Here is a 23,711-nt window from a genome sequence, read left to right as displayed (position 1 = left end):
GTAGTCCAATACATGTTAAATATAGCATTAAACTTCTGCCTGAAGCCAAATTTGAATTCAGATCTTCTTGACTTCAGGTCCAGTACTCTATCCACTAGCCACTTAACTGCCTCCTTGTCTCTCCCTCTCCTTCTCTTTACCTCTCTCACTCTTTCCATCTTCCTCTCTTATTCCTTTCTCCCTCTCTTCTTCTCTCTCTCTCCCTTTTCCTCCTCCCCACCTCCCTCCCACTCTCTTCTTCTCCTCCCTCCCTGCCTGCCTGTCTGTGTCTGTGTCTGTGTCTGTGTCTGTGTCTATGTCTGTCTGTCTGTCTTTCTGTCTCTCTCTCTCTCTCTCTCTCTCTCTCTCTCTCTCTCTCTCTCTCTCTCTCTCTCTCTCTCTCTCTCTCTCTCTCTCTCTCTCTCTCTCTCTCTCTCTCTTTCTCTCACATACACACACACACACACACACACCCCTTAAATGTGGTGCTGTCTTCAGCATACAATTCAATTTAAAAAATAAAATAAAACAGTACTTATCATATATATATATATATATATATATATATATATAAAGTGGTAGTTCTTGAAGATTACAGATAAAAATGAGTAGGAACCTGAATCAATGAATTTACATTTTGGATAGTCAAAAGATAAGAAAATACAATGTATCTACTAAGTTATACACATTTATTACAAGAAGAAGAGAACACTAACAACTGTTTAATTCAAGAAAGGCCTTGGGTAGAAGATGACACTTGAATAAAATAGGAAAAAAAAGAGAAGAGATTCCAGGCATGAAAGACCACTATTGAAATGATGCAGATTGAGAAATAGATATACTACATGTGGTTTGTCTAATAGATTTGTTTAACTGGAATGGTTGGTGTTCAAAGAAGAATAATATAAAATAATTATTACATTAGAACTACTAGAAGGAACAAAGGGATCTGGAACATTAGTTAGAAGCCCAGTATGGTTTCATTCCTCAGAGAGACATCATTTTATAAGAAAGATTATTTTCTTGTTTCTTAACTCTGGATCTCTGTATTCCCTACTATAATTACCCTGGGGAAGACTTAATTAAAACATGTATTATATCATGTCTAAGGTCTCTTCCAAAGTAGAGGGTAGAAAATATCTAATGTCCATTGTAAATCAGATACGGGACAAGTAATTATTTTCTTTACTCAAACAAAATGCTTAATATAAAAAATTCTCAAAAGCACCCATTTACAGAAAAGAAAAGCTTAAACTAATCAATATTTAAAGACTATTAAAATAAGGTTTGTGTATTATTGATAGTTTCTTAACCCACACTGAACATTAACTTTAACTTTCATATTTGATTGACCATTGAGTTGTGGATTTTTGTTTCACCATTCAGGCACAGTGGCTATTGACTTACAGGATACAAGTTGTAGATCTGCAAGTGGCCCTAATTTGGCTCTGCCCCCAGAAGGGAGCAAAGAAACCAGAAGACCTAGTATTGCTCCTGTTTTGGAGGTTGCAGACACATCATCAATTCAAACATGTGACCTTCTAAGTGATCAATCTGAAGACGAAACAACACCAGATGAAGACATTTCTACTAATTTAGAGTATGTATAATTCTTTAAGGAATAACAGATTTGCACTTTTTTTTTGTATGGGGAAACAATAAGGAAATATCCTCATTGGAAATTTTTTCATTGATTATAGGTTTATATAATGCCCCCATTTCTTACAAAACTGTCTCTTTACTTTCTTGACATACCAGCAAAATTTAAGTCACCCACTTTGCCCCAGGACTATGCTGGAGGAAAAAAAAAATACTTAGAAAGCCTGCAGTTTTCTAGGAAGGGCAGAGATAAATGACTTCATAGAAACTACAGTCAGATATTTATTCCTGAATATATTTTGATTAATTAAAAAAAATATAATTTTGTAAGCTTATTCTTTTACAACATGATCTGGAAACCCTTTTCTATTTGTTCACCCACTTTTGGTTGTTTTCTAGCTTATTGTCCTTCTTCCTAAAATATAACTCTGAGATCTGAAGTACTCCAAGTTTTATTTGACCAGAATACAGGAAAAAGGATCATTACCTCCCTATTTCTCAACAATGTGCTTTGCTTAATTGAGTCTTATGTTAAGAAATCTGTAATTGCAATATTGTTGACCATTTTAGTTTTGTGAAATTTTGTTTTAGACTTTTCAATCTGTGAGATAGTATTCTTGATTAATAAAGTACTTACCCAGTCAGACCTGTGGAAAACTAAGGTGGGCTTAGTAAATCTGCAGAAAAAATTTGTTATTAATTTCATGAAATCATTTCTCTAGTCATTTCCAGGGCATTCATAGAAATAAGCCTCTGAGTGTTATTATTTAGGATGCTTTCATTATGTGTTTCACAATTGCCTACATAGGAAAACAACATGGTAACAAGTCCTAGAGAGAAGTCCTTCTACTTGCCATAGGACTGACAAGTCAATTTTGTGTCATTGACCCCTTTGACAATCTGGTAAAGCCTATGAATTCCTCATCAGAATTATACGCACACACATGTAATATTTGTATACGTACACATATATACTTACACTCACATATTTACATATTGATGCACACACATATATATAGTAAAATATATATAATTACTATTGTAATGTAATATTATAAATGATATTGAAACAGTTATCAAAATATTTTAAAAAGTTTATAGTCCTCAGATTAATAAACTTTTAGATAAAGTTTTAAACTTGATTTAAATAGAAGTCTGGTCTATATGTACATTTACCTAAGGAATTTTCTTATAATCCTCTACTTATTTTCATTATGAATATTACATATTGGTCATATTAGAATGAATAATTAGCTGGTGAATATTATGTACTGAGGAAAGTGAATAAGTAATGATTGTTACAGAGTCGACATGCTGGCCTTAGAGTCAGGGACACCTGGTAGAAGTCTTACCTCTGGCAAATATTGTGTCACTACAGACAAATCAATTAACATCTTAGTGACCTAGACAACTCCCTAAGAGAAGTCATAGAAGAATTGTCAAACTGTATTGGTTGAGGATGTTTCCAGACAAAAAATTTCTCTAAAATGAAATTAAAGATAATTTTCAAATTGCTTTACCAAGATGATAAAATGAATGATTATGTTTAATATTATTAAAAGACTTCAGGAACTCTGGAAATATTTTTTGTAGAAATATATTAATGAGAAGCTAAACAAAAAAGTATGTTTCTTAATAGATGCTACCTATAACAGAATAGAAACAAAAATTACAAGTTTAATTCATTGTCATAATATTACCTAACTTATTCAAAAATGATTTCATATTATTTTTCAGGTATGCTAAAGGTTACCCTCCTTATTCTCCATATATAGGAAGTTCTCCCACTTTTTGTCATCTCCTTCATGAAAAAATTCCAGTTTGCTGTCTAAGATTAGACAAGGTAAATACCTGATGTTTTTAATTACTTAATTAGTATGATAAATTATCATTTGACTATTTTAAATATGTGCCCATTTTGGAAAAAAAAGTTTCTTTTTAGAAAGACATATAAAAAGAAACAATCCTATGAATGAAAAATTAGCTTGAATTTTAAAATCAGTTAATTTTATATATATTAGAGACAGTATATCATAGAGAAAGTTTGGATTCCAATTAAACATATTCCAGTCTCCTTGTTTCAGTTTCTTAATTTATAGAATGAAGAGGTTGCATTGAACATTATTTAAAGATATGCTAGGTCAATTTTCTGTGAAATTATTTAAGTTTTTTTCTTAATGTTATATGAAATATCATAAATTTTGGTACTCCCACCAAATAGAAATCTTATAATTAATTTTTTTCTTGTTGAAATGGTCAGCAGTTTCAAAACTCTAATTCCTATGCATATAATATTTTGTTTTATAAATGTTAAAATGTATAATGTACTTTTCTCAAAATAACCCTTTGGGATAGGGATTCCAAATATTATCATCATCTCTATTTTATAGATAAGAAAATTGGAGCTTAGAGATACTTGTCCAATGCCAGCAAATAATAAATAGCAGAGCCAGGATTCAAATCAATGTTTGTCAATTTTTGAGACTAGTTCTCTTTCTAGTACATTTTATAGTCTTTCTATTCTTTCACTTGACATTGAAACATATATTAACATTATTCAGGGTCATAGTAAACTAGGGCATTCTAGCAGAGGAAAAATGCCAAGTCATTCAGCTCTTACTATTTATTCCTGATTTGCCATGAAAAGAGCCATATGTTCAGACCTTCACAATGTTATTGCCTTCATAGCAATAATTCATATAATTTCCCAACCTTAAGTTTCAGAAGCATTAATCTTGAATAATTACTTTATTAGCATAATTTAATACACATTAAACTTTACAGTTCCTTCTAATCTTGTTTCTTCACAAATGTTTAACAGATTTATTTTCCCCTTCCTTGTGAGAATTAAAAATATTTTTCAACTTTAAGTTAGAAATAGAGACAGTGGATCAAAAGGCACACAATCTTGGGCTAAAGAATATTGTGCTTTACTTCTATTAGAATTTCAAATGAACAGAACTTGTGCTTGATTGGAGATCTAGAGTCATTAGGCTTCCTCTGGTAGACAAATGTCTTCCTATGTTCCTTGAACAAACAAAATTTCTTTGTTGTATTTTTTAACAAGTACTAAAACCAAAGCCAAAACAAAACAAAACCACCCTTCTCTATACAGCACCATACAGAAAAGAGGATTGTCATATGAAACTACTAATCTCTTACATGCAGCTTACTTTTTTAAGTATTAAAAAAGTCAAAAATAAAATCAATAAAATGAAACTTTTAAAGCTGCCCTGCTTGTCAGATTTTAATTTTTCTTTAATTTTATAATGCTTCAATTACCACTTTTTCTTCTTTTTTTGATAATCATATTGCAAATCCATTCCCTCCCTCACCTCTCTCCCACTAACAAAAAGAAAGAAAATGAAAAAGAAGTCTTGTCACAAATATGCACAGATAAGCAACATGGATTCCCACATTTTCTGCCTAAAAATGATTGTCTTATTTTGCATCTTGATCTACCACCTCTCTGTTGAGAGGTGAGGATTATCTTTCCTTTAGAATATCAATTTTTTAGAATGATAATTAACATTTCATAGATCTAAGTTCCTATGCCTTCCAATGTTGTTTTTATTTGCAATATTATTGAAGAAATATAATTTTGGTAATGAAATAGAATTAGAATGAAGAGGCAAACAAGAAGAATACTTCTAGAGTAGAAAACTACTCTAAATGAAACTTCCTGTCTACAAACTCTTAAAACAACAAAATGAAGTCGAATTCTGAATACTAAAACATTTTGGGATCAGCCATGGATAGAACAAGTCTAGAAACATGCCTAGTTTTATTTAGTTATTTATTATTGTATATAAGTTAACTATAATTTTTCATGTCAGAAAAAATCTATAAATTTTCAATGAATTAATTGATTTAGCTAATTATGCTAGGTTCTGAGAATTCAAAGATATGTAGGATAGCTCAGCTCTCAAGGAATGTAAAATTTAAGAAAGACTAAAGATAAATTGGAGAAAAGAGAAGTAAAATCTTTTAGGAAAGGAAAAAGTGATGGAACATATGATATTTTAGGCCCTGAAGAAATGGTTGAGAATTAATAGCAGAATATAAAGGTGAGTAAAGGGAGAGACAAGACAGAAAGAAGTGTTTTCTTGGTATAGGGGATAGTGTGAGTAGTAAAAGACATGGGTATAGAAGAGAATAAAATAATAATGGAAGATTAAGACTACTCAAATTTGGCTAGATTAATCCGTCAAATTAGCTCCTTATCTGAATGTTAGGGAATTTATGAATAAAATACTATTGTTATTTAAAGATATATTGTTGGGAACTAGAGAAACAGGAAGGAAGAAACTAATTGAAAAACAAAAAAAAAATATTTAAGTGTATTATCTCTCTGCTGAATATTTCCACAATAGATATAGTAAATGTATGTTACTGAATAAAGTTTTTGTTATAAAGTGAAATTTCATTATTTCAACAAAAGAAGTTATTTGAGGGGCAGAGCCATTATGCTGGAATAAAGAAAGGGAACTTATCCAATTTCTCCGACAAATCCCTCAAAATACTTTTAAATAATGACTCAAAACAAATTCTAGACCAGCAGAATCCACAAAAAGATGTAGAGTGAAACAACTTTCTAGGCCAGGACAATTTAGAAGGTGGTCAGGAAAGGTATGTTGCATCAGAGTGAGAATGGAATGCAGTCCAGCACAGGCAATGCTAGCACATGCCCTGCTGCACAAACAAGGAGCAGGCTTTGAGAGCCACTGAATCATCACTGACAGCAGAGGCTTCTGGAGCTCTCTGTCCACAAAAAGTAAAGGAGCTGAATGACTGGCTAAAGGGATATTAGTAAGGTCTCTTTGCTTGCACTGTTCCTTTGCCTATTATTTAACAAATTCTACACTAAATCACAGTCCTGGGTGGCAGTGCCAGGGCAAGGAGGAGCACTAGCACACTAGAGTTTATAGCCACAGTGGAATGAGGACTCTTATCCCTGTTCCAGGGTAGAAAAGAGTAGTTGTGATCACTCACAAAGCAGAGTATAGGCTAAGAGATAAATAAACATACTTTTCCTTAGATTATACTACTTTGGAAGAAGTAAAAATTTATAGATTCCTAGAAGTATCTCTGAAAATCACTACTTAACCCCCCTGAGGCATGGAACAGTGTACCCTGCCCCCCCACACCCTGGAAACAGAGCTTTTCTTTAACAGAATCCAAAGCTCAGTAATAGCAGGGGAAATGAGAAAACAACAGAAACAGAATTCTAAAAAGTTACTATCATGATGAGGAAGATCAAAACACACTCAGAAGAAAATAACAAAATCAAAGCTCCTACATGCTAAGCCTCAAAGAAAATATGAATTGGTTTCTGGCCATGGAAGAGCTCAGAAAGGATTTTGAAAATCAGGTAAAAATGGTAGAGGAAAATTCAGATGATAAATTAGAATGATTGGAGAAAATTATGAAAAACGAATCAGTAACTTGGTGAAGGAGATACAAAAAATACTAAAGAAAATAGCACCTTAAAAGCAGACTAGGTCAAATAGTAAAGGAAGTACAAAAAGTTAAGAAGGAGAAGAGTATCTAAGCAGGACTGGCCAAATGGTAAAGAAGCACAAAAATTTACTGAAGAAAAACTCTTTAAATACTTGAATTGGCCAAAATGGGAAAAATATCCACTGAAGAAAACAACTCCTTTAAGAGTAGAATTAGACAAATGGAAAAGAAGGTACAAAAGCTCAATGTAGAAAATAATTCCTTGAAAATTAGAATTGAGTTGGCTTTATGAAAAATCAAGAAACAATAAAGGAAAACCAAAAGAATGAAAAAAGTGAAATACTGTGAAATATCTCATTGGAAAAATGAGTGACCTAAGAAATAGATCCAGGAGAGAAAATTTAAAAATAATTGTCCTATCTGAAAGCCATCATGAAGAAAAATCTAGAAGTCATTTTACAAGAAATTGTCAAAGAAAATTACCCTGACATTCTAGAAGAGGGGTAAAATAGAAATTGAAGAATCTACTAATCTCTTCTAAAAGTGATCCCAAGATGAAAACTCTCAGGAATATTACAACCAAATTCCAATATGGCAAGCAGCTAGAAAATAATTAAATAAACAAACAAACAAACAAACAAACAAATAAAATAAATAAATAAATAAATAAACCATTCAAGTATTTTGGAGCCACAAGCAGGATAGCACAAGATTTGGCAGTTTCTACACTAAAGAATCAGAGTGCTTGAAATATGATATTCCAGAGGGCAAAGGTGCTAAGATTACAATCAAAAATCACCTAACCTAGCAAAACTGAGTGTAATCCTTCAGAGAACAAATGGGCATTCAATGAAATTAGACTTTTTAACCATCCTTGAGATCAGAACTGAATAGACAATTTGACTTTCAAATACTATAGTAAAAATGCAAACAAATAAGGAAAATTGCCAGGGACTTAACAAGGTGGGACAGTTTACATTCCCTTATGGGAAGATGATACTTAAAACTCATAAGAACCATTATTATGGCAATTAGAGGGAGTTAGAGGGAGAAGCTTCCTGTATTAGTGGAGTGTAAGGATTGATATGTAAAAAGGTCAAATAAAGGGGTGAAAGAGGAATATACTGGGAGAGAAAGGAAGAAGTAAAATGGAATAAATTATCAAGCAAAAAAAGAAGCAAGAAAAAGTTTTTACAGTGGAGAGGAAAAGGGATGAGGTAAGGGGAGTGAATGAACCTTACTCTTCTCAGAACTGGCTCAAAGAAAAAGTAACATACAAATTCAGTTTGGTTTGGGAATCTATCTTATTTTACAGGAAAATAGGAGTGGAAAGCAATAAGGGAAAGCGGGTAATTAGAAGGGAGGGCATATTAGAGGAGGCATAGTCAGAAGCAACAATACTTTTGAGGAGGGATGGGATGAAAGGAGAGAGAGAGAGTATATGAAACAAACAATGAAGGAATAGAATTAGTAAGAGTATTTTTAATATTGAAAAAATTTCTCTGATAAAGGCTTAATTTCTCAAACATACAGAGAACTGAGTTAAACTTAAAAATAAGAGCTATTCCCCAACTGATAAATGCTTAAAAGGCATGAACAATTTTTGGATGAAGTAATTATAGCTATATAGCCATATGAAAAAAAATGCTTTAACTCAATATTGTTGGGAAAAATACATATTCAAACAATTCTGAAGTACTACCACATATTTGTTAGATTGGCCAATAGGACAGAAAAATAAAGTGACACATATTGGGAGGGATATGGGGAAAATGAAACATTAATACACCAGTGGAATTGTGAACTAATTCAACCATCCTGTAGCACTTTGGAACTATGCCCAAAGGTCCATAACATGATGAATACTTTCACCTAACACCACCACTGTTTATATATATATATTTAATTATAGCTTTTTTTTTTTTTTTGCTATGGCAATTGGGGTTAAGTGACTTGTCCAAGGTCACACAGCCAGGAAGTGTTAAGTGTCTGACGCCAGATTTGAACTCAGGTCCTCCTGACTTCAGGGCTGGTGCTCTATCCACTGCACCACCTGGCTGCCCCTTTATTATAGCTTTTTATTTACAAGATAAATACATGGGTAATTTTTCAGCATTAACAATTGCAAAACCTTTTGTTCCAACTTTTCCCCTGCTTCTCCCCCCTAGATGGCAGGTTGACCAATACATGTTAAATATGTTAAAATATAAATTAAATACAATATATGTATACATGTCCAAACAGTTATTTTATTGTACAAAAATAATCGGACTTTGAAATATTATATAATTAGCCTGTGAAGGAAATAAAATATGCAGGGATTGGGAATTCTGTGTACTCGTTCATAGTCATCTCCCAGAGTTCTTTTGTGGGTGTAGTTGGTTCAATTCTTTACTGCTCAATTGGTGTCCACATCCATCAGAATTGATCATCATATAGTATTGTTGTTGAAGTATATAATGATCTCCTGGTCCTGCTCATTTCACTCAACATCAGTTCATGTAAATCTTTCCAGGGCTTTCTGAAATCATCCTGTTGGTCCTTTCTTACAGAACAATAATATTCCATAATATTCATATACCACAATTTATTCAGCCATTCTCCAATTGATGGGTATCCACTCAGTTTCCAATTTGTAGCCACTACAAAGAGGGCTGCCACAAACATTCTTGAACATACAGGTCCTTATCTCTTCTTTAAGGTCTCTTTGGGATATAAGCCCAGTAGTAACACTGATGGATCAAAGGGTATGCACAGTTTGATAACTTTTTGAGCACAGTTCCAAATTGCTCTCCAGAATGGCTGGATGTATTCACAATTCCACCAACAATGTATCAGTGTTCCTGTTTTCCCACATCCCCTCCAACATTCCGCATTATCTTTCCCTAGCCAATCTGACACCACTGTGTAGTGGTATCTCAGAGTTGTTTTAATTTGCATTTCTCTGATTAATAAGGACTTGGAGCATATTTTCATATAACATCACCACTATTAGTAGTCTGTGTCCCCAAATGGATAAAAAAGAAAAAGGAAAAGTACCTATTTGTATAATTTTTTTTTAATAGCAGCTCTTTTCTAGGGGGAACAAATTGGAAATTGAGGAAATATCCATTAATTAGGGAGTGACAGAATAAATTGTGGTAAATGATCATAATGGTACTATTATAATAGTACTCTTGTACTATAAGAAATGATGAGCAGAATGCTCTTAGAAGAATATGGAAAAACTTCTATGAGCTGATGCAAAGTGAAATGTACTGTGTACAAAAAAGTAATAGCATTATTGTAAGATGATCAGCTGTGAATGATTTCACTATTCTCAGCAATACAGTGATCCAAGATGACTCTTAAGGACTGAATGCAGATTGAAGCATCTTTTTTTGATTTCTTTATTTTTATTTTTATTCTTTCATAGCATGACTAATGGGGAAATGTTTTACATGAATATACATGTATAACCTATATTAATTTGAGTACATTCTCAGAGGGGAGGAAGATGAAAAGGAAGGAGGGGACAGAATCTAGAACTCAAACTTTTAAAAATGAGTGTTAGTTGTTTTTATATATAACTGGAGTGAAAATAACATATTAAATCTCAAAATCAAAAGATAAAATATGATGGAGAATATAAATAAAAGAAGTTATTTGATTAAATATTTCGGTAATGAAATGAGGATATGGAACTTTAAACAAAAATAGAATTGCTTTCATGGAATTAAAGTCTTAGGAATTATGATTAAATAATGACTGATGGGATGCAGAGCCATCACTTTCTACAACTGTTATCTAAGGCATATCTCTCATTAAAATAATAATTTTAAAAATATAAGTGTGCTACATAATAAGTTGCAAGTATTTGCTTAAATATTCTCTCAGCCCATCAAAAACAATTTATTTCACTATCCTTACTTATTGCAAATGTCAAAATTTAAAATCCCAGTAAACCATATGGATATGCCTTTACACATATATTTTAGAGCTATCTATTATGGATTTATGCATCAATATAATGCCTAACAGTGCTCAGTATATGGTAGGAACTCACTAGTGGTAGATGAACATTGTAGATATGCCTTATAATGCTATTAATATAGCTTAATATAGCAAAGTTTCATACACTATTTATTCTGGAATAGGTTTTGTGATTAAATTACAGAACACATAGTCTTGGGAAAATTGCCAAAGGCAAGGGAAAATTATATGCTTATGAATAAGCAGAAACACATTCTAAACAAGAATAGGGAAAGATATGTAAAATATGTTATTTAAAGGAATTATTAATGAAAAAGGAATCTCAGTTACCCACATGAATAGGGCAAAAGATGAACACTGGATAACTTGAGTGTTCAACACTGACAATATCTAGAAAAGTCTGGGTTAGGGACCTATCAAATTTTGTAGGGATTCCCTGTGACTACCTTATAAGTGGACATGGGTGAATTGTTTATGATGATAATCAGGGATGGATGTGTTATGATCTGCACATCTAGAGGGCATTGTAAAAACTGATGAAATAATAGATCCTTTTGAATATATTAAATAAAACAGGTTATAAGATTTTAATGTAATATACTTTAAAAATAGAACTACAAGGTCTCATAAACAGGTTTCATTAAGTTGACATTGTTGGTTTATATATTTGAAAGCAAGTTTTTTTTTTTTTTTCCCCCCTATGGAATTTTTTTTAAAGCAAGAAAAAAGCTGAAAAACAATATGCTTTAATTTGCATTGGGAATTCATTAGTTCTGTCTTTGGAAATGAGTACCACTTTTACCATGAGTACTTTGGAATTATCTTGAATTCTTGTATTAATCAGAAGAACTGTCTTTCACAATTTATCATCCTTATAATATTGTTGTTATTATGTACAATGTTCTCCTTGTTCTGTTCACTTCAATGTTTTGTATCAGTACATATAAATCTTTCCAGTTTTTTTCTGGAACCATATTGTTTCTTATACCATAATTGCATTCCATCACAATCATATACTATAATTTGGTTAGCTATTCCTCAATTGATATGTCCTCCATTTTTAATTCTTTGCTACCACAAAAAGCACGTTTACAAATATTTTTGTACAAAAAATATTTTCTCCTTTCTTTGATCCAGACCTAGTAGTAATATTTCTGGGTCAGAGTTTTAAAGCCCTTTGGTAATAATTCCAAAATATCCTCCATAATGGTTGGAGCAGTTCACAATTCCACCAACAGTATATTAGTGTATCTCTTTTTCCACATTCCTTCTAGCACTTATCATTTTCCTTTTCTGTCATCTTTGCCAATCTGATAAGTGTGAAATAATGCCTCAGAGTTACTTTAATTTGCATTTGTCTATAATTAGTGACATTTTTACATGACTATTAGGGCATATTTATATGATATTTATATGACTTGATTTCTTCTTCTGAAAGATGATTGTTCATATTCTTAATCCATTTATCAACTGGGGAATAGCTTTGTCTGAAAAATTGCCTCAATTCCTTTTATAGTTGAGATAAAAGAAACTTAATTTTCCCCATTTTTTACTACCTTATTCATTAAGATTATTTTGTACATAAATATACTAAAGCAAATTTTAATTGTTAGTAAATAATAGTGTACTTTACATGAATGTGGTAGTTTTAAAAAATGTTTTGACTTGACTGTGTATAAAGCTTCTATTTTTTTCACATAATATTTTTGTACCAAATTCCAGTATTACTTCAAAATTGTATTTTGTCTTTTTTCCCTCTAGAGTTGCCAACATAACTATTATGAGGATGCAAAAGCTTATGGATTCAAAAATAAACTAATTATTGTTGCAGCTGAAACTGCTGGAAATGGATTGTATAACTTTATTGTTCCTCTCAGGGCATATTATAGACCAAAGAAAGAACTTAATCCCATAGTCTTACTATTGGATAATCCGTAAGTATGTTTTAAAATCTGTTAACAGCAGAAATATTTTATTAAAGTGTGTTACATGCATTACTAATGTTTTATTATTATTTGCATGAACTATTTTAAATCAGAAACATTATGGCACATAATTCTTTGGGAAATATATCCTGTGCTACTTTACACATGAAAGAGCATTGAATATAGCAGCAATGAATTACTTAGAACATTTATTAATAGGCAATTTGCAAATGACCATCATCACACAAAAACAACAGGAAACACATGGCTGAGAAAATAATTACAGTAATTTTCATTAAATTAATCAACTAGCTCAGAAAATCTCCACAGAAAGTGAAAAATTTGTCCTCTTTCTTGAGAACCATTAATTAGTACAGGCATATAATAAAGTGTCATTCTTCTTTTAGACCAGTCTTTGAAGCATAGTCTTAAGTAAATAGTTACAATTAAGCCACTGTTAATCAAATAAAAAGTGTAAATTCCATTATGTGAGTTCTTAGTTTTTAATATATTCTTTTATTCAAAAATGTCAGATGATTCCCTGAAGTTACATAATGTACCTATGGATTCAGGTGGAAATTCTAATTTATTCCATTCTTTGACATACCTCAGAATACCCCTAAATCCATTAAATTTGGAGAATTAGGTGGGTGAGTGTTTTTGCCACTCTACTTAGTGATACTTTTGGTCAAGCAGTTTGAAAGCTGACTTTTCCAGCTTGACAGTATATAAATATACACCAGATTAAGAAAATCACTGGAATATTAGGCCAGAGTTGCTTATAAAGTGAGAGCTACCTTCTTTCATAGAAAGTAGCAGATACACCTATGTTAACCCATGAGTCCTGAAAAAAAGTCAAGAAAGTCTGAGTAAGGGGCTTAGTTAATACTACTTCAAGCCTGTATGATTACTTGTGGGCAGCAGAGGGCATCGTGTTTCTATTATCAAATAAGTGTTTTAGATTTATGCTTTTCAGGGAATAGCACATTAGGTGACTCTAGGGAAACAGGAATTGAGAATGAATCAAAGGAAATAAGGACCAAGGAATATATATGGTCTTGATCTTTAAGGCAAGCTGCCAATAAGAAATAGAGCCAAGACAAAGGAACAAACAAAATACCACCATTAAAATATTTTTGAAATAGGACAGAAGAAACAAAAGTAGAGAACACAAATTGTTCTTGTTAATATAAAACACATTTACTTCTTTTAAAAAAAAAACTATGTAAGAAAAGTTCAATCTCTTTTAAAAACTTCCTTCTTGTTCTTTGTGCATTAAAATGTTTGTATTTTCTGAGAAATATCAGATTAACAATTTTTAAAATATTAAGACAATTTACTGAATGTGTGAATCATAATACTTTGACCTGCTGAAGCATGACTTCTGCTTCCCTTGGGGTCTTAAAGTACTTTTCAAGTAAAGACAAGGATTCAAATTCTAATTCTAATCTGTGTGATTTTGGACAAATCACTTAATCTTGCTCATTTAACTCTTTTACAAAGGACCGTCTTTGTAAAATTGAGGGTGGATTAAATTAGATGTTCTTTATGGCCCTTCAAATTCTAAACCATTGTGAACCTGTGAATCAGTGTCTACTAACAGGAAACTTGTTAGGAAGGGGAGAGGAACAGTGGCTGCCTATCTTCATGCAGCACAAGAGAATGCTAGTCCCACAGGTCCTTCTGCCCTTTTCTCCTCTCATGGGTGGCAGAACGTTTTGTGCCTATTTTTCTAGGTGTAGGATGCAAAACTTTTACTTGCTGGGTAATCTGATTCTTCAGAATTACAAGTTCATTCTGTACAATGGAGAAAGACATCCTTTCATGTTAGTCACCTATCAGCTTGCACATGAGTACATTCTCCCTGAAAAACATCTTCTAGGTTGAAGTGACCTGGATTCTGGGACAAGGTTTCAAATGGATAGGCTAAGGATTATTAGCTGTTAATGGCTTACAAACATTCTATACCATAATAATGTATTTGAATAGTTCCTGGCATGTAGCAGGTGTTTTATAAATGCTAATTTACTTGATTTAGTGACTGAAGGCACAATATAAACATTGGTAGAGACCATGGTAAATTTTTGCTGTATTTTCCTTGACAAAATAGTTTGGAGGTTTGTCTTTCCAGAATTTTTTGTTTCTAAACCTTCAAATTCATGTATGAGCAGCCCGGCTTTCTGTCAGTTACTTTTCTATAATGGTGTTATCACAATCAGTTCTTCTTCGTCTTTTTGATCCTTTGCCTTGACTTGTTGTGGTCATCTCACTCTAGATTCACTATTCATAGAAGGAAGGAAGAAATGTTCTTGCCTAATGGCTTTGTAAATTAGATTCATGTGAAAATACTTATCCATTCTATTCTTTGACATCCCTCAGAATATCCCTAAATCCATTAAATTTGGAGAATTAGATAGTTGAGTGTTTTTGCCTTGCTACTAGTAGCCTTCTATTTCACACACACACACACACACACACACACACACACACACACACACACACACACACACACACACACACACATATTTTGGTAATCTATTTCTCCTCAAGCTTTAAAACGTTTATCTCCATTTGCTTCCTGTTCTGAAATTACACTTTTTTTTTTCCTGATCTTTACTTGTTCTCTCCATTTCTTTTTGGTTTATGGAAAGCATCTTAGCAAATTATAGCCATTATAGATGCCTCTTCCACAGATCTGCAGGAAGTGGATTTCCTAAAATGCTAATCTAATTCTGCTACTCCTTCCAATACTCTGTCCCCCAATATATGCAAGTGCTTCATTATTACTTATAACATCAAATATGCTATTTGAAAATTAAAGCTCTTCACAATCTGGCCTGCTGCTATTCACTTATACAGCTTTTTCACTTTTACATACAACATGAAATTTTCTTTCTCCTTGCCTTTGCACTGACTGTTCCCTATGCTCCTAAGATATTTCCTTTTCATTTTCACCTCTTGAAATCTATTGAAAGCTATTACTTCAACATACATCAAGTTCAGTTTCCTACATAGACCTTCCCGGTACTGGCAGAAGCTAGGGCCACTCTCCACAAATGTATGATTATCTTGCATATATTCTAAATATGCTTTTTATGTGAATATGATCTACATCCTGAGACTGGGGACTTTCAAATTTTTATTCTTGTTTCCCTAATGACTAATATAGTGCCTAGCACATAGTAGTCCGTTCATAAATGCATATTGATTAAATGATTTATAATTAATTCTTTTTTACTTGCCTCCCTAAACTGTAGAAGACCAAAGATATTGGGGAACTCTTAGAAAAGTATATTTGAAATAAAGATAATGTGTTAATACAGTGAGATTGATGAGATAATGGTTCTCTAGTTCACACATATTTAGATGAATGATGTAATCATACCGAGGTATTTAAGGGCTGAGAGGACTGGAAATAGAGACATTCTATTTTTGACTATCCTCTTGATGGCCCTCCTGCCTTCTGCACTCCTCCACTAAAATCAAGGCCAGTCCTGAGATCCTCAAGCGAGCTAGTCCAGATACTACACTAAACTGCAATAAGGCATTAAGACAAAATTAATTGTCTAGGCACTCATTGACCACTCCTTGAAATATGCTTTTCTAGCAACATTCATTCATCTCTGGCATCCCCTCTGACATTCCAGCTACTATCAAAAATGATAAGAATAAAACTAATAAAACAATTCCCCTATGACGGGGAATTGAAGAGAAAAATTGAAGAGATTTGGTGCATCATAGAATATGTGGCAAGGGGATGATATGAAAAGATAGAAAAAATGTAAGTTCAGTGGATACTTACAGGCCTGATTCTAATAATAATTGTCATGGAAGCTTTAACTTTGGTTGTTTGCTCCCTCTTTAAGCAGATAGTAGCTCTTATCTTATGGGATCACCATATTAAGATCGTAGTTAGAGCAGACATTCAATCATTTTTAACCTACTAATTGTAAGGTCCTTTCGATATATGCAGCTTTATAAATTTCAACTTTGGATTATTTCTCCTATCTCTCTTTTCTGTTCTTATTCATAAGTTGTTGAATGATGCTGGAACAAGTTATACAATTATTTTGACTCAGTCTATTGCAATTTTTTATTTTAGAATTTTACTTGGACCTTACTTTCTTCAATCTAGTATTTTGTTTTTTGTTTTTTGCTCATCCTTGATTACCATCTATCATATTATTTCCACATTATTGGTTCTAAACCTTGTTTTTGCTTCTTCCACTATCTTCCTCCCTCTAAGCAGAGGACTTTGTCTTATATTTTGCAGAAAAAAGAGGAACACTTATTAGCTCCTTCTGTTCAATTCTACTTCTTAAATTTCCTCAGAATCATTCTATATTCTCTCTTTCATTGTTTCTTTTCAATCTCAGACAAAGAGATTGGAGTCCTTCCAGTGTAAAATCAATCCCTCCAGTTGTGACCTGAAACCCATCCACTCTCATTTCCTTCCAACATCTGATCTGGAGTAATTCTTCCTCCCCTTTAATTTCCAACACTGCTTTATTAAATGTCTCTTTCCAAAGTCCCTAACATATTTCATATTCCTTTAATTCTTGAAAGATTTTTTCAGGAGTTAATCAATTATGCTAAAATTTCTGTCTTTTTCTCAGAAAAAAAAAAAAAAAAAAAAAAAAAAAACAATTAGGGAAATGGTCTGTTCCAGTTGCCCCTGGTTTCACATATTCCTTTGATTTCTGTTAGTTGTACTGATAATTATTTTTGTTTTTATATCATAGCTAATATGATAAATAGCATTTACCAGTGACCATTCCTTTGTATTGAAGAAAAAAAGGTGTTTTGGAAAGCAATGTTTTATTATATCCCCAAATTTACTGATGCCTAACTTTGGACTCAGTAATATCAGTCATACACACAAAAGAAAGAGGAAAAATAATCATATGTTCAAATATTTAAAGGAATATGACAGAGTCCTCAGTATTTAGGGAATGGCAAACTAAGATATATTAATGTACATAAATAATATTGCAATATAAGAAATTATTGAGGGAAAAGTTTCAGAGAAACCTAGGAAGATTTGTGTGAACTGATTCAGAGCAAATTAATAATCATAATTAGGAAAATTTATTCAATAAAACAATATTTAAAAGACCATCAACTTGGAAAGACTAAAGAACTTTTATACCCATAATGACCAATCACATTCTATTGTACTGCCACCTGACAAAGGAATTGCTTGGGAAAAAAAAAGCTTTTTTATATTTGGCCAATCCAGTAATTCATTTTGCTTGATTGACTATATTTATTACAGCTTTCTCTCCCACTGGAGGGAAGGAGAGAAAATGAATTTTTCTTTATTAAAAAATTGATTTAAAAATAAAAAATAAAATCCCAGTAATGAATAGACTATCTTAGTTATGACAATATATAGGTCTTTCTACTATATTATATTACAATAAACACAAAATATCAACATTTAAAGTCAATGGTCTTTTAGCTTTCTTGAAAAAAAATGCTTATACTTTATCATTTTGATGATATGGCAGTGCCTTCCTTGATGCAAATTGTAACCCTACTATTCCTTATTATCCTAAATAATTCTAAATCATGTCTTTTTAAAAATCTTCCACAGGTTAACCATCCAAATACCATGTAGATTCTATTCTTTTAATCTCTAAATTCTACTAACCAATCATTCTATTTTTGTCTATTTTTTGTCTATCATTGTAATAATTTTTACTAAATTACTAGACTGATTTATTATTCAGCCAAAGTTTTCAATCATAGATTTTTAAAAATTCTCTCACCCAAGTTATCATTTACATTGCACTGTAATTATGCATACTAAGGATCTTCCCATTGCCTTTTAGCAGAATTTTCATATTGAAAGGTTATTATTTTAAAGGTATCTGGGGGGTAGATAAGTAGATAGTGTAGTACTTTAATTTGTTTAGTTTAGAGAAGATATAACCTCTAAATTACCTTAAAATTCTAAATATATAATATTTTGTTTAATTCTTGTTAATTACTCTGACTGGTAAAGATTACTTGGTTTAATAGTTAAAATTCAGAAATTGAAGTCAGGAAAGCCTAAGTTTAAAATTAATTTTTATACTGTGTGCTCAAGTACAACATTTAATCTGTTTTTCTCTTCTCATTTTTTTTTCTTTTGTTAAATGTGCATTAATTAAAATAGTCTCCTATTTTCTTCTATGACTCCTGACTATCAGGCATTACACGGCATCATTATTTATGTCATCAAATATATATATTTGCCATTGATGTAGCCACCTCCAACCTGGGTTATCCAAAATATTATTTTTATTTTCCATCAAGGTCTCTTGCCAGAAGATAGGTCTTTATCTGTTAAGCAATATTGATAATCTTATGAAGAGTGACATTTCCATTTTATTTAATACTTATCATAGAATGGCTAACTCATGGATTTCTTGATAAAGTTACAATATATAGGTAACTGCTTTGATTTGAATGTATTTATTCTGAATACTAGTATCTTGTTTGGAGTTATCTATTAAGTCCTATTAGGTAGTTTGACTCTAGCAGTGAAGGGTTATATACTCTGATAAAAATATTAGATTTTTCTTAGACTACTGCTGATATTTTGTTGTATTGTCAAAATATCACATCAGAATATATAGTACTTTTATCACAAAAATATTGCTATTATTCAGTGAATTTTTATAAAATTACTTTTGCTCCACTTTTGAAATAACCAATTCATGGCCAAAGTGCAATGCCTAGAAATACATTCCCAGGTTGAGGTCAAATCAACGATTAAAAAAATAATATTGCAAAATAATTGTAAGAATGGAGAATTTAATTTATTTCCAATAGGAGTAGGAAAATGCACATTTATATGCTTATATTTATATGCTATTCTGTCAGACACCGTGCTAAGCACTTTAAACATATAATCTCATTTGATTTTTAAAGAAACAAATTTAATATTTTTATAAAAATGACGATAAGATTATGTTTCAAAATATAACTATCACTGGATTTGATTTATTTTTATTTTTTATTTTATTTTATAATTATAACATTTTTTTGACAGTACATATGCATGGGTAATTTTTTACAACATTATCCCTTGCACTTACTTCTATTCAGATTTTTTCCCTTCTTCCCCCAACCCCCTCCCCCAGATGGCAAGCAGTCTTATATATGTTAAATATATTACAGTATATTCTGGATACATTATATGTGTGTAGAACCGAATTTTTTGTTGCACAGGAAGAATTGGATTCAGAAGGTAAAAATAATAGTTTACACTCTTTTCCCAGTGTTCCTTTTCTGGATGTAGCTGGTTCTGTGCATCATTAATCAATTGGAATTGGATTAGCTCTTCTCTATGTTGAAGAAATCCACTTCCATCAGCATACATCCTCATACAGTATCATTGTTGAAGTGCATAATGATCTTCTGGTTCTGCTCGTTTCACTCAGCATCAGTTACTGGATTTGATTTATTGGAGAGAGAGGCAATTCATTTATAGACATCATTTATGGATACAAATCAATGTGATAAAAATCTTTACATTTATAGTCCTTAAGAGACTTTATGGAACTGATATCTTCCAATGTCTTTCTTTGCTTTACAAGTCAGGAAACCATAGTGTAAATAATCCAAATGGACATATGCAAGGGCAAAAAGAAAAATTATAACAGAGCCACGACTTGAAGATAGGTTTCCTAACTCTATGGTCACCAGGTTATTATCATTATGCCTTTCCTTTAAAAAATTCTTGAACAGAGTAAAATCCTATCTATATAATAAAATTTTCTTTGTTAACTTAAAATTGCTTCTTCAAAGGTAATGTAAAAGTCAGTGTAAGCTTGGGCCTGAAGACCATCTCATTGAAATATTTTTTTATACGTTTTCAATCATTCTGTGTCTTTTGGTGAACGGTATTATTTATCTGTGAAAATTTAATGTGTGTGTATCAAGATAATAAGACAGGTTAGTGTTAATTTATATTAAATTTTACATGGAAGTGATGTGTACTCCTAGATTCCATGGATTATAATGCTGAAAGGAAAGTGCTTAAGTACAATTCTAATTAAGCCATATATTTTATATATGTGTATTGGACCATGCACATAATTTTAAACATGCACACATATATTGCTATGTACATAAAAAAAAACATACAATTTAATTAATTGCAATTAAAGTCTCCTCCTGCCTCAGTCTTACATTTATGAAAAACACTCTTGTGGGAAATTTTATCATTAGTATGTTCTTAAAATAAAAGTTGGAAAGAATCTTAGAAGCCTTCTGGTCCATCCTTATATTTTATGCTTGAGAAAACTGATTCTCATAAAGGTTAAGGAAATTGCTCAAAGGATTATAGATAAAAACTAGTATAGTTAGTATTTGACTACTATATGTACACATATACATGTCTTCTTACTTAGACAAATAAATATATAAGCTTATTTACTTCATTTATTTTCATTTACCTACATTTCACAGTGTGTTGATTAGGAAACAGTGATTCAAATAAAGCTTAATTCAAATATTATCATTATCATCACTCATACATATGAAACATATTTCAGTATTGTGAGATTTTATTGTGATGATCCTTTTAACTAGAATTATTCATAGTAAAAATAAAAAAAGGAGAAAGAAACCTACTAATGTATAAGAATGCACCTCTCTGTTTCATTTGGAATTTGGAAGTTTTATGAAGAATGAATTTAAATGTGTAATTTAATAATATAAACAAAAGTGCCCTCTGCTGTTTTTAATCAGAATAGTGTCTATGTAAATGTGTGTGCATGTTTATTCAACATACACACACATATATTATATATATATATATATATATATATATTCACATACACACACACTCTCTATATATACATAAATACAAGATATAGTTGCATATGTCTACATAAATATCACTATTTTAATGTAATAAATATTATATTTATTTTTGTAAGTAATATACTTTCTAACTGATGAATAATTCTAAAGGTTAGTCTATTACTTCTTTGCCAATTTCACTATTAATAGTAGTAGGGAAGTAATAGACTGGCCTTATTAATAGTAAATTGCTTTTATAAGAATATTATTATTACCACTTCACCAAGTTAGGCTGTACAACCTGTCCAAAGGAATAATTTAATTTTGAATTGTTGTCTACTGTCACTCAGGATTTCTATATAGCTTCTGGAATTATATCATACCTTTTTTTATTTACTTGAGAATATAAATATTTCTCATAGATAACTATGAGCTATCATTAATATATAAATATACATATAGACACAAATATTTTTCAAATGTTATATATTGATATTAATTGATGCAGTAATTCATTTTACATATCTTTATGAGAAAGTTCACTTTAGATTAACTTAGAATGCATATATAACTTGAATTTTGATGACTTTATGAGTAGAAAATTATTAGTTCAATATCTTTTTAGAGATCCTGATTCAAGATTGTTTCCCATCAATGTCTCTTTATTAGTTATTGTCTAAATTTTATTGTCAAGGTATTTTTATAGAATCGTGCCATCTTGTTTCTGTTTTTGAAAGTTCAAAAACTTTTTATATCTTCAAGTACATTTTATTTGCTCATTCTTTATGATAAGTACAAGATACAGTTTCTTTTGCAAGATAAAAATATAAATTGCTTTATTTTCTTAAAAATAAATTTGGTCAATGTAAGTTAATCCAATTTAACTAGGTTTCATTCAAAGTGCTGCAACTGTTGTGATGTTGTGTTTCATTTTGTAACCCATCTGTTACGTAGGCCAGATATGCATTTTCTGGATGCCATCTGTTGGTTTCCAATGGTTTACTACATGGTGGGCTCTATTGACAAGTAGGTGACATAATTCTTGGCACAATAAACATTGTAGTGTTCTGTGGTTTGTTGTATGCTCTGTTTTGTATCTGCATGATTAGTGTGTGGTGCAATGCCAGTATTTCAAAGGTGGTACACTTTGCATGAAGAGATAATGTTCTTGTAATTTAGTTCTTGTATTTAAAATTCCTGTCCAGAATCCTACCCTCAACAATAAAATAAGAAATTTGTTGCATGCCCAGTTTTGCACAATTTCTAAAGCTTGCTTCAGTGTTGTATCTTTGGCTGAATGAAATCCTTGGAATTTTTATAGTATTGGTATCATTAATGTCAACAATATGCATTATACAGTGATGGGAAGAATTGAAATTCTTGTGATTTCAGTGTTATAGAGATAGAAACATCTGAATTCAGAGATTCCCCAAATACTTTTATCGCAATTTTATTAAATGGAGGAATAATTAGGGGAAAAAATATATATATATATACTAACTTTTTTTCCAAGCTGAAATGATAAAAAAATCTCTAAAGTTATAGCATGTCCTCTAATGCTTACTATACTCTTATAATTCCTATATCTCAGAAGCTGAAATTTCCAAAGTTTAAACTATTTTATAAATAAACTATAATAATAGGTCTTGTGATGTACTAGGGTTGAAATGCAATTATGAGTTGACTTTTAAAAATTCAAAAGGTTAGTTACCATTAAAAGTCTAATCACATAAACAAACTTTTATCTATTTTAATCTCAGTTCAGTAGCCTTCCCTAAGGGGGGGGCACTTTTGCATTTTACTTTTGTTTTATTCCCTTTAATGCTTTAATGCTTATGTTCTTAAATTTAAGGAAAATGCATCATTCAACTTTAAAAGTCTAGAATTTATTAGTTCAATAATTAAATGTTTTGTCAGTAACTATTGATCTTTTTTTCTGAAAACTTGAAAGTTTCTATTGGCTCTGGGATGAATTTAAAA

General features: G+C 31.3%; 1 protein-coding gene across 9 annotated transcripts in view; it reads left to right on the top strand.

Annotated features, from left to right (window-relative positions):
- Positions 1–23,711, top strand: part of KCNT2 (potassium sodium-activated channel subfamily T member 2) — a 588,661-nt gene that overhangs the window by 435,115 nt on the left and 129,835 nt on the right. For 7 of the 9 annotated variants that reach the window (XR_012489046.1, XR_012489047.1, XM_074308657.1 and 4 more), the window contains 4 exons: positions 1,366–1,579; positions 3,316–3,421; positions 12,772–12,944; positions 22,686–22,757. Coding sequence is in view for 7 of the 9 variants with exons in the window: in XM_074308657.1 (XP_074164758.1) it covers positions 1,366–1,579; positions 3,316–3,421; positions 12,772–12,944; positions 22,686–22,757 (565 nt within the window). In the remaining 2 variants the exon portion in view is untranslated. The remainder of the gene's footprint in view (positions 1–1,365; positions 1,580–3,315; positions 3,422–12,771; positions 12,945–22,685; positions 22,758–23,711) is intronic. The other 2 variants (XM_074308658.1, XM_074308656.1) reach the window with 1 other exon arrangement.

Source organism: Sminthopsis crassicaudata, chromosome 4 (genome assembly GCF_048593235.1).
Source record: "Sminthopsis crassicaudata isolate SCR6 chromosome 4, ASM4859323v1, whole genome shotgun sequence".
NCBI lineage: Eukaryota > Metazoa > Chordata > Mammalia > Dasyuromorphia > Dasyuridae > Sminthopsis > Sminthopsis crassicaudata.
The sequence above is the reverse complement of the archived record's forward strand: the minus strand, read 5'-3'. Positions and strand labels throughout refer to the sequence as shown.